The 13,047-nt window shown below is 27.3% G+C and overlaps 1 protein-coding gene across 2 annotated transcripts in view; it reads right to left on the minus strand.

The window, feature by feature from the left end:
• The window catches only part of LOC142318145 (nucleolar protein 4-like), a 136,468-nt gene that overhangs the window by 25,067 nt on the left and 98,354 nt on the right, over positions 1-13,047 (minus strand). For both annotated transcript variants that reach the window (XM_075354687.1, XM_075354688.1), the window contains 4 exons: positions 12,017-12,129; positions 9,906-10,049; positions 1,710-1,916; positions 90-230 (listed from right to left, as the gene is read on the minus strand). In XM_075354687.1, the coding sequence (XP_075210802.1) occupies positions 90-230; positions 1,710-1,916; positions 9,906-10,049; positions 12,017-12,129 (605 nt within the window). The remainder of the gene's footprint in view (positions 1-89; positions 231-1,709; positions 1,917-9,905; positions 10,050-12,016; positions 12,130-13,047) is intronic.

The following is a 13,047-nucleotide window of genomic DNA, read 5'->3' on the forward strand; positions in this document are numbered from 1 at the left end:
AATACGACATGATTTTTTCAAATAATTATTATCTTTAACAACTAGATGACTTTTTGAACTATATAAAAATTATAAAGAAAATTTCTTACCCCAGGTATGATTGGCATTGGTTGACTGACAGGCTCTAAACCTAAACGCATTCTTTTTGCATTATGGCTTTCATTTTCACATGCCTGAGCAAGAATTTGTTCTGCTTGGACAGAAGTTAAATGTGCTGGTGTTGGTCTGGTCTAAATAACAAATTATAAGTAAATTAATGATATGAGAAGGACTAAAAATCAATAAGATTAATCTTACAAACTAATAACATAATTTATTTTAAACTTTATATTTATTTGTATATACATTTATGTTAATGTAATACAACACAGTAGACTTGGACTATCTCCTCTAAATCTAGTTTATTATCAGTTTCTTAACTGATGAAAGTATCACGTGAAAAATATTCATGTGATACAAACTGAATTTGCACTAACTGCCCTTGCTTGATAATAAAAAAAATAATCTACTTTTTAAATCAGGATATTAAATAACACATAAACAATGAATAAATCAAATTAGAAATGGTAATATATATGTATTAGATGAGACAGTACAGCAAAGTAAGTTCTACTAAGCTGCAGCTGATATAGATGACATATATGAATTTTTAGCAGTCTAACACAAACAGTAATTAGCATAATTCACATTATATTTCCTAAATGAAGCAAGGATATTTCACAAAAGCAAATTATACTAGTTTCTGTAATTTGCAACAAAGTGTCATCTAACTGAATCTGTAAAATAAATTACAGACCAGCAAAGTATGAATCAAATCTCATCATTAAAGTAAAGTAAACTAACAGAATAAAAATGAGTGTGCAAAAAATGTTTTAAATTTTAGGATATTACTTGTTAGTAATACAGTAATATTACTTGTTAGTAATAATATAGCTAGTAAATACCAGTATTTAAAAAATTATATTAACATCTGGGACAAATAAAAGAGGTTTTATGTGTTTGAATTATGTACTTTTAAGGTACAAAACAGTAAAGTTTTCAAATATCAATAATTTTAGCAAAATATTGTTTAATCATATTTTTATTGCTTTTTTATTTTCAACATGATCTCCTGTTTTATTATCTAAAATTCAAGTCATATGTTTTGCTAGATTTACTGTGGAAGGGGAAAAAATGTATTCTTGAAACTGTATAAAAAATTTTTTAATATAATTTCCATATTTTGTAATTCTGGCACCAATCTCCAGCCAATCCTCATTAAGAATTAAAAAAAGAAAAAGGAGATTCCTATTTGTCCACATGTATGTTAAAGCCGTACTTTTCACCAAGTGGGACAATTTTGATGATTTTTATTTTATTCTGATAGCATATTCCTCAAAAGGAACTTAATTTTTTTCTAGCATTGTTAAATTTTTCCTTATGAATCATTTAGACCTTTATTCCCAGTGATTGACACTCATCAAAGGTCAATGTCATCAATAATATGAGAGGTATTTCACTTCTAAACAAAAGAATATAAGAGTTTATTCATTAATAATGAAATTAATAAATCTAAAGAAACCTTTAACTTATAGTAATTGAATCATTAATTATGAGATTGTGTTTGGTAAGGTAAATAAAACAGATTCTTAAATAAAGTAGTTAAAAAGCAATTTTCTATTGTAACAACAATAGAAAATTACAATGAAGAAGTATTATTAATAACTTACAGTTTCTGGCCAAGTATTTGGATCTCTGGAACGTTTATTGCGTCTGCAGGACTTAAGATAAGTTCTGATTCGTTTACGAGCTCGTTCAGCAAATTCTGGAAACTGCCTTGTGCATGAATCAATAATAGCTTGAATCTTTTCCTTTGGCTGTTTAGAAATTGGAACTATTCGATCAAGATTCTCATCAACAAAAAGTCGAACAAACATCTGAAATTACAAAACTCGTTATATGCTGGGTTTTTTATTTTTATTTTTTTGTATACTGAATGAGAATAACAATGATTCCTGAAATAAATGTGTTATTATTAATATAATAAATATTTATAAAGTTTTAAGCACTTAAAATTAAGAGGAAAGAAACACGCATACTATAGTATCAGTATGTACTGTATTTAGTGATGGCCCTAAAATTAAAAGCATTCATGTATGCCTTTATGTACATGATTGGCTGACTAAAAAATGAATCTTTTTTTTCTTCCTAGTAATAAAATTCTGCCTAGAAACAGCTGAGTAAACAGATTCATAACTCCTGTTTGGAGACACATTCTCCAAATCTGGATTATGATTTTTGATTAAATTTTAACTGTCAAGGACTGTTATGAGTTTTTTACTTTTTATGATACTGAACTTTTACAAAAGCAAATATAATCATGGAAAGAAATTAATTACTGACGTTTTAAAATCTACTCTTACCAGCACGTTATAAATAACCCACCAGAATTTACTCAAAATCTCAACAGCTCAGTATATTACTTAGAATTACACAGTGTATAGTTAAATAAGTTAAATTATTTGCAAAATTACAATGAGGTTTATAACATCACTTTTATTAGTACAACTGCAAAGTAAGTAAAACAGTAAGTGATATTTGGTAAGGTTGGCACTCATCACAAAAATTACAATTTCTCGTGCATCTAAGGATTTGAAACTATCATATATATATATATATATATATATATAGTATTATTATTGCTATTTTTTATTATTATTGTTGTTTTAAATGTATATCAGGTAATCTAGAGTTGAAATACATAAATAAATCAAATAAATTTAAGAAAGTGTGTTTTGTAACAATCATTCTTTGTAGTCATAAAAACATTGTTTCCAGTTTTTATTCAATAAAAATACAATCCTTATTTAATTCAACTGGTTCTGGATTAATTTCCCCTTAACTGTCCAGAATTCTGACATTAGATTTTCCTCACAATCACAAAAAAATTCTGTTATTTTGGTGTATAAAAATGAATAAAAAGGTTTAAGCACGTTTTTAAAAAGATATCAGTGTTTTAGAAAATAAGAATTTTTCATAGTAAATATAATATTCACAAAAAAATATAAAATTTAATAAACAGGAATCTTTAGACCATGATGACATGACTATGTTTGTAATACTATAACAAATATTATGCAAATTTGCAAGTCTTACATTATAACAAGATGTGTACTAAAGACTGCTTATCTATTAAAAGGTTTATTTTATCTACAAATTATATAAAATGAGATTAGCTTGAAAAGAGTGCATTTTATTGGTCATATATCTATCTTTTTTTTTAATTTCTGTATAATAAGACAAATATAGATTGAAATAAATTCCAACTGCAATTAGTTATAAGTTTCTCCAGTGAAGGTTCAAGCCAAATGTATGAATTTCCTTGAATAAATCAAGTTATCCACAATAAGACTTACAGACATTTAGCTTAGTTATTAAACAGATCCTGTCATTGCGACTATTGAAATTATTCAGTAATCAATTAGATTTGAACATGTAGATAGATTACTCTTCAAGGTACATTGTTACATGGCTGAATAAACTATTTACATTCAATAAAAATAACACAAATTAAAAAACTCAAAAAAAATATCTACTGAAATTTACTTTCTCTTAAGACACAAATAAAGAAAATTTTTGAACAAGGAAAAGATAATACTTCTAAATATTACATTTTTCACCTGCAAAATGATAAATTTAACAGAATTAATTAAATAAATAAATACAAGAATAGAATTATGGAAAAAGTTATACAGCTACAAAACAATGAAAATTAAAGATATTGCTGTAATAAGTAAGAAATAAATGAAATTAATATGAACTAGTAATACGAAAGACAACTACGTAAAAAATAAAATGAAAATAGAAAAGAACTTCAGCATTTACCTTTTTCATGTTTAACTTGAGGTGAAACAACAACAACAACAATAATAATAATAATAATAATAATAATAATAATAATAATAATAACAAACACGACGACGACAACAATAATAATAACAATAATAAAAATAAAAAAATAAATAATAAACTATTCAATTTTGTGTATGAAAAAAAATAATATAATTTTTTTATTTAAGCTTCTACTCTACATAATAATGTTTCAGGTGTTAATAACAGTTTAGATTTATCAGCTTTATTAGCTACTATTCAATATTCTATATTATAAAATTTTGCTTAATAATGTTTGGATAATTAAAATAGTAAAAATAATCCAAAAAAATTTATCATCAACACACCCTCAATTCAGAAATATTCTGCCATGATTTTATAAAAAAATCTACAATACTGTAAAAGTAACTAACCAGGTACATGTAATTTATTTAACATATATAAAACAATTTAATTATTAGAAACAATCTAATGCAAAATAGAAAATAAAATTTTACAAAATAATTAAAAATTAACATGTGTACATTTGCACAATGTTTAGTATATTTTAGAGTAAAATTATAAGTGAAGGAAAACATTTCAACAGTAAAAATAATGTTACATACAAAGTAAAATTGACATTAATGGTCATAGTTGTCATAATGGAGGAGTTATAAGTTCTTAGATAGGAAACTGATACTTTGAGAACCAGCCAAAGCGTTTTTTGTATTACTTATTTAATAGAGGTTTAATATTACTGTTAATGGTTCATCCAGTCATTATTCTGATATTGGGTTTTAATTAATAAATATCCTAGCCTGGAAATCTACAGATATAACAAGCTACAAACCCCTATATGCCCACTAGAAGAATATTGTAGAGTTGTGCATCCTTGGTATTTACATTATGTTTTAGAAGCAGCTGTGCATATGAAACTGTTAATAGTCTCTATTTCCTATTTGGTGACTGCATAAAATTTCATAAAACAACTCTGCCTCCATTTATACGTAAGCCAGTAACATGGCAAATATTTTCTTGAAATTTTATTTTTTATTATGACAAAATCATTTTCATAAAATGTTATTTCAAAACACAGAAAAAATTCACTTTATATGCTTTATCCCTCATTACATTACTGGAACTGGTGTTCAACTCATAACTGAACTGTACTTAGCATGTTTTAATTATGAGTATAAATTTCAGTATATTAATTTTACAGCACTTTCAGAGTTCTTTAGATCTTTTCAAATGGTTTATACCACAGTAAATTTATAACTGGAAAACAAAAAGTTTAAAAAAGAATAAGAGAAAAATGATGATTTATTGAATGCACTTTTAGAATCCAATGTTCAAACCACTGATTAGTATAAAATATACTGTATCTTAATCATATGAAAGTTTAAATATTTACAAATGAATTCATTACCAGGAGAATCATGTTCACAACACATTTCTATGGATATTAAAAAAAATATTTTGAGGAAAAGCTAAATAAAATATAACTAACAGAATTATTCAAAATAGAGTACAAAAAACTAACACAGGATTATTTATGTAATATGTAAGCAGTATTGAAATACGTATACTCAACTGTACATTGTAAGTAAAGAACATAGGAGTCATAAAGGAATCCTCACTGACAAGAAAATTTTGGAATCTAAATGTACATGAAAATCTATATTTCAGAAAAATAAATTACGTACGATATAACTGTAAAACAAAGAAGCAAATTACAAATATGAATTGCCAAAATAAGGTATACAAATAGAGTATGATCCACATTTTCATGCCTGATTGGTTCAAGAGAGAGATTGGATATTGGCTATTATTTGGAAATGTCAGAAACACATTTTCATGTGTTAAAATACACACAAAAATTATAATCTTATTAAATATAAGCTAAAATCCTGCATTAAATAAAGATTCTTTATTAGTCCCATGGAAAGGCAGATTTTATTATAATTAAAGCTTAAGTTTCTGACAAAGAATAATTCTTCTATTATCTATAGAATTACATCTGACAGATATACTCGTATATTTCTTCTGAACTTACATAAAATTTTATATATATATATATATATATATATTATCACCATCATCATCATCATTCACTAAAGGCTATGGCTTGTCAATTTAGCCACGTCACTCTCATCTCCGTTTCTCTCTTCAAGTCATTATATGAACCAACGCCCATCTCTTCTTTAACATTATTCATGATGGTTGCTCTCGATCTACCTCTAGGTTTTTTACTGAAAACCTTGCCCTCAAATATATTCCTGGAGAACTGGTCATGTCGTATTACATGTCCTATCAATTTCATTCTTCTTCTTTGTATAACATTTAGCAAGGATCTCCTCTCACTCACTTCTGCTAACACTTGATCATTCTTTTCCTATCCACCCAGCATATTCTTGTTATTCTCCTCCAAATCCACATTTCCATTGCTTCCAGTCTTCTTCTTTTTGCTTTGCCAAGTGTCCATGTTTCACAACCATAAGTTAGGACACTCCAGTTATAAGTTTTAGCGAACTATTTCCTTATTTACATACCCGTATGATTATCGATTAGTATATTCTTTTTATCCTGGAAAGCTCATTTTGCCAGTGCTTTTCTTCTTTTTACTTCTGTGGCACATTTATTATCGCTAGTGACGGTGCTTCCCAAATAACAAAAACTGTCAACCTTCTCTACAACAGTACCGTCTAATTTAATATCAACTTTTGTACTTTCCTTTATTTTAAAACGAAAACCTACAATCATAATCTTTGTCTTTTCCTTATTAATTTTCAGTTTAAGTTTTGTTACTACTTTAGATGTTTCTAATAAATTTCCATTCCTCTTGCTGATTCCGCCAGTAATACAACATCATCTGCAAAGCGGATACAATGTATGGATTTTCCATTAATTCTAATTCCTTTTGTTTTTTCTTTCATTTCTACAATAGCTTTTTCAATAAACAAATTGAACAGAAACGGTGACAGTGGGCAACCTTGCCTGACTTCCTTCTTATTTTGGCCTCTTTCTTTAAGTCATTGATTTCAATCACCATTTCTATTTTATACAGATTCAGAATAAAATTTCTATCACTCCAGTCGAGCTTTATTACCCTCATTGTTTGAAATAGCAATTCCCAATCCACCTTGTCAAAGGCTTTTTCTAAGTCTACAAAAGTCAAAAAGGTCTTCCTACTAACCCCAATTCTCTCCAATAGTATTGCCTTTCTATTTTCCTTCCCAGATCTGAAACCGAACTGTCTTCTTCCAAATTTGCCTCAATTTTCCCTTTTATTTGGCTTTTAACAGTGTTTAGCATTATCTTTCAAGTGTGGGATAACGAAGAGATTGTTCTGCAATTGGTGCAATCCATATATATATATAAAATTCATAGATGAATCAAACTGATTAAAAAAAAATTTATTTGAGTAAAGTTCACTATTTCAGTTATCTACTTTGATACAATCCAGTGACTTTTTAGACTATTATAACTGTTTTTACATCATGTCTTTCTTATTAAAAACACAAAAATATAGTTTATTTTGAACATCCATGAGTTACTGAACAACTTCTGTGGAGCATCAGTAATGAACATGAAAAATTGACAATTTTTATCAAAATGAAATAGCAGTCCTTTGGTTTACAAAATATCTAAGCATGTGTTTTAATTCTACCTTCTAAATAAATTCTCATCACTCTACATGCTTTATGAATAAAAATATTAATTGATTTATAAGTAGGATTTAAAATATTTCTATCATTAGAAGAAAGACAGCCTGCCCTAAATCAATGAAATTAAGAATGTAAAAAATGTTACATTTTCATAATAAAAATTCCTTACAGAGATACTACTGTAAGATAGCTGCTGTGTTTTTTGAGAATTAATGCTTACTTTTAACTTCTACTCTACATTGACAGTTTTTATAACCCTTTTTCCAGAACCGAGGGAGAATTAAATTTCATTAACTTATGTAATTAACTTTTGCTAATATGAAAGATCACAAAATATAACAGTTCATTATATTTTCCTAAATTTTGTACATTTTGAATCCACAATTCAAATTTAAAGTAGTGTGCAGATTGAAAATATTTTTGGTAATAATATAACTAAAATATTAGGAGTAGTAGCATTTTTATCTTTTATCAAGAGTTTTTGGGTTCAAATCACAATGTGGAATAATGTTTTTCATACAGTATAAAATACATCTACCATTAAGTACAGTAACCACCTCTGTCATTGTTATTGGAAGGAATAAATAAATAAGCTAACCAGATAAAACTTATTTAATGTTTAAAATTTGTTACACTGACTTCTTAATGTTAGTATACATTGTCATATTATTTTCTATCTTAAATTCAAATGGAAATCCATTATCTAAACTCTTGCCTATTAATTTTGTTTTGAATATATGTATACTCATTTTTATATACACTTTATTTTAAATCTAGCTTACTTTACTTTAAGTCAATTATTTTATTTTGTAAAATATACTTATTTTGAACATTCCAATGAATACCATTAGGTCAGTAATGTCACAATTTTATTAAGTAGATGAAGAACCTTAAATATATAAAGATGTCTTATATAAAGCTGTCTTAGAGGATCTTTAAAATCATAAAGAATGAAAAGGATGGAGGCATATGGCCCAAATAAAAAAAAACTTTTCATACATACATTATGTTCAACTTAAAAGAGGCTCCATCACTTAGTTTAGTCTTTAAAAAATAGTTTATTGATAAACACTTACATAATAATTTACAGAAGGTATTGAAAATGATGTCCATACACTTCTATGCACTTGCCAACACATTTGACCATGTTCCTTGCTACGCTTGTTAACTGTACCCAGTCTAATTTCTGGAAGGCATTGGTAATGTTTGATTTCAATTACTGCAGGGTTTGTGGATTGCTCTTGTAAACAATTTCTTTTAAGTAACCCCACAGAAAGAAGTCTGAACTAGTCAGATCAGGGGATCTTGGTGGCCACAATCCTTTAGAAATGATTCTTCCAAATAAAAAAATCTGTAGCATCTTCATAGTAAAGTGAATTATGTGGCAAGTAGTGCTGTTCTGTTGCAACCAGCAGTCTCATTCATCCTCTAGCTGTAGGCTATAACTAAACTGTAGGTTGGATAACTTCTTAGTAGATAGCAGCATCCACACAGTTTTTTCAAAAAACAAGGATCCTATTATTATTCGCCACCTTGAAACTGCACACCATTCGAATTTTTGCCGACGTACAACATGAGATTTTGTCTCTCTACTTATGTTTCCATCCTGAATATACATTCAACAGTTAATCACATTTTAACAAACAACAGCACATGATTACACAACCTTGTTCAAAACTTAATGCTCGACACTGACTGGCAATACTTAAATGTAGAGGCAATAAACAGTCCTCCCCACTCCAGCACTACTTGTACCAACAAAGTAGTTTAGAAGTTTATACTAAATGCACCCTAACATAATGCATTTAGTATAAACTACTGAGTGATGGAGCCTCTTTTAAGATGAACACCTTATATTACTTTTGAATGGTCTATGAAAACGTAACTGCTGATTAATAAAACAAAGTATAATTCAACCTCGAATGCAAGAAGGCAAAATAAAAATCTCTATGTATATAGAGAGCATATGGATATACTGATTTCGTGTAATAAATCAGTCTTCACTGTTAAAATTATAATATAACAACAGTTCTAATTATTCAATTGAAAAATTCTGATTTATTACAGTGCAAGTATACTGATGCTACAGTTTTTTTAATGATTTTTAAATAGCTTTTTCAGGTGTTTTCTTTTGTTTGCATTTATTATTCTTATTATTAAATTTGAGAATTTTTACTAATGACAATAAGTATTACTAACTGCACTTTGAGATGAGGTTCTATTTATTTAATGTGTATTAGGTGTGGTCTTGTTTAGTCTCAGTTCAACCACTTCTAAGAGAATAAAACAACTGCTTCTAATTATTGGTGTACCTAACATAATTCATCTAGATTTTTTCAAGAATTTAGATAAATAAAAAAAGATTTTAACAAAATAATTTTAAAGGCTTACATTAAAGGCCTTCAGTCTTTCTGGATCATGCGGTAATGTCTTTAAATCATCAACATCTTCATCATCATCATCTTCATCTTCCTTATTTCCACTTGATGAAGTCTCGTCATGAATTGAACTCGTCTCTTGGAGAATTAATGGACTCTGAAAAATAAATAAGTTGTATAAACATTTTACTTTCATTCATTACGTAACTTATGGTTACACCACCTATATTTATTGTCTTAAAATGCAAAATGAAGTGTATTTTACACAACTCCATACATGCTAATCAACCTTCACTTAAATCAAGTCACATACACTCACATTCTTGTGGACATATTACTTTCAAAATAAAAATTCTTTAGTAAATAAGAGTCACAGCACTGCACACATAAGGTAATACTAGACCAACTAGTGAAACAACCATTAAACAAGAAAAATCACAATAAACAATGACTTAACCTTTACTGGCTCAATAAACATATATTATCATACTGTTGTTGAATATTCATAAATGGCATATGTTATATATTTATATCAGAATTTAAATTCATAAAAATTGTAAGATTAAAAAAATATATTATAAGTGATCATTCAAAAATAAGTGATAATTCAAAACTGAATTAAAAATTAAAAAAATATTGTAGCTGTAGTAAATCTATGTTATACAATTCTATATAAAATTGGTTCCTTCGGCTAATCAAGAAACAAAATTTCACATCATGCATTCTTTCATGGTAATTATTTATCTTGTTATATATAAACACTATAAAACAAGAATGAATTAACTTATTGGTATAAATGTTTTAAGATACAATATTTAGCAACTATATGAAAAGTTTAATTTCTAAATTATGACAACGAATTTGAAATCCAACAATTTAGATATGTTAAAAAACTAATATTTCTTTAAAACTTGATTTAATATACACCCTTGTGCAAATTAATTAAAACAAGATTATTTTTATAATATAAAATGATTTATTTCTTTATATTGATAAAACAAATAAAATAACTTATATTATTATTATTAAAATAGCTTACAATTATTTTTTACATTAAATTGAGTTTGTAAGTGTTCACTTTATTCAAAATTTTAATCTTATTAGGCATCGAGTTAACCAGTAATTTATACTTTTGAGTCTTACGTCATGAAACCACATCTGTATAAGTAATGAAATCACCATTGTAGTGTGAAATCCACTTTCCTGAGCTTGTTCTAATAAATGGACTACACGTTTTCAATATGATTTATATATGATGAATTCCCAGATCAGTCATACGTTTAACCTTTGCCCTGAAAAATTTTGGTTACCATTTTTGAAATGTGGCACATCTTGTTTAATTATGACAGAGTCATAAGGCTGAATGGTAACTTTCATTGCTCTAGTAATGATAAATAGTTTTACTACTCATTATACCTTCACAGGATACAAAAGATCCCACCAATCGTATTAATTGTAAAACAACCCTAAAACATGATTTTTAGAGGATGCTTCACAGTGGACATATGTTGGACTTAATTTTTCACCATTAGCTCTTTGCACATGCTGTACTCTTATCTCTTAACTTAAAATTGGGATTTTTCAGAAATAATAATACTTTTTTGGTCTTCCTGGCCCAAGATTTATATTTTCTAGCTTGTTTAAATTCTTTTTTTCATGAGATAAATTGTTAAAATTTATTTTTTTCACTGGTCTATGAGATCTCTGACAGCATCTAACAATCTCCAACAAACTGTTGTGTCATGAACTTTGACTTCACCTTCTGCAAGATCTTTTTAAAGATCAAAGCTATTTTGTTAGTATCTACTATACTTTTTCTTATTAAAAATGCACCATCGTGTGAAGTATTAGCTCTTAGGTGTTACTGAACAGGTTTCATCTTTCAGTTGAATGATTCTGTTAACTACACTTACACTCACCTTACATCTGACTGATATATCTCATTGAATAAAAGAAGTGTTTTGATATAAAGCAATTACAGCAGCCCTCTTCCTGCTTATTACATCCACCATTAAAATTCTCTATTTTTAATAATGAAACCAGTTTTAGTAACAAGAACTTACTGTATTTTGTGAAAAGTGGAGAGAAAAATTCATTGTTATGCAACATTGTTGGGGTACTTACAGATAGTTCTCTAGTAGCAGGTGGTGTCATCTTTTTGCCTCCGGAATAACCTGGCCACAGACTTCCAACTTCTTCTCCAGGACTGAGATCTTCTTGAGCATCACCATTTCGTCCTAAAATAAAAACCATATTAATATTCTTTACAACTTAATTTTTTTTACTAATTAATATTTTTATATTTTATTAGTAACATAAACTTTCATGAGTTAAATACAAATTTAAATATTTGACAATAAAACTAAAATAATATAATCTAAAAAAATTCATGTTAGTTCTAATCAACTTACTTGAATAAAATTATTATTTGCTACTATCATTAAATTACTTACTTGAATTGCTTAATTTTCAAGTTACTTAAATTTATGTTCAAAAACCATTTAAAATTCTAAATTTAGAAATAGAAAACTAAACATCAGGAAAAGTTATATAAAAAAATTTCATCAAAACTAATATATTTCAGTAAATTATATTATAAGCATAATTTGTGTCTGAAAATTTCACTACAATTCCACCACAATTTAGAGAAGTTTTGTTGTGTAAGCAAAATAATATTGAAGTATATTTAAAACATTTTTAAAGTTAAATTGAAAATAATTCAAGTTGATGATATTGTCTCTCTATTGTAATCTAGTGCACAAAACAAAAAGTTAATGAGCAAGCAGTAAGCAGCAATAACATCTTCTTTACTTTCCTCCAGCAAAATTAATTCGCTGGAGGTAAATAACTAGTAAACCTCTACTGAAGGAATTTGAGTCTGTATGATCAATAGTCAGAAGCTATTGCCAATATTAACTGTCTTTTGTATCAGCATACTGTAACAAGATTATGTAGTAATTTTTAGGCTATTTACAAGAGAAGGCAAAATTACAAAGCTTTTCATTTTATTTGGTATGAAATGAGGTCTCACACAGTGAAATTCAATCATCTGAATCAATCACTAAAAAATCTTCCTCAAGTTTTGGTTTTGTTACCTTAGATATAGCCCATTTTATGATCTTAGTTAGAATGTTTAATTTTTTTACAGAGATGAA

This window comes from Lycorma delicatula, chromosome 1 (genome assembly GCF_047948215.1).
Source record: "Lycorma delicatula isolate Av1 chromosome 1, ASM4794821v1, whole genome shotgun sequence".
Taxonomy (NCBI): domain Eukaryota; kingdom Metazoa; phylum Arthropoda; class Insecta; order Hemiptera; family Fulgoridae; genus Lycorma; species Lycorma delicatula.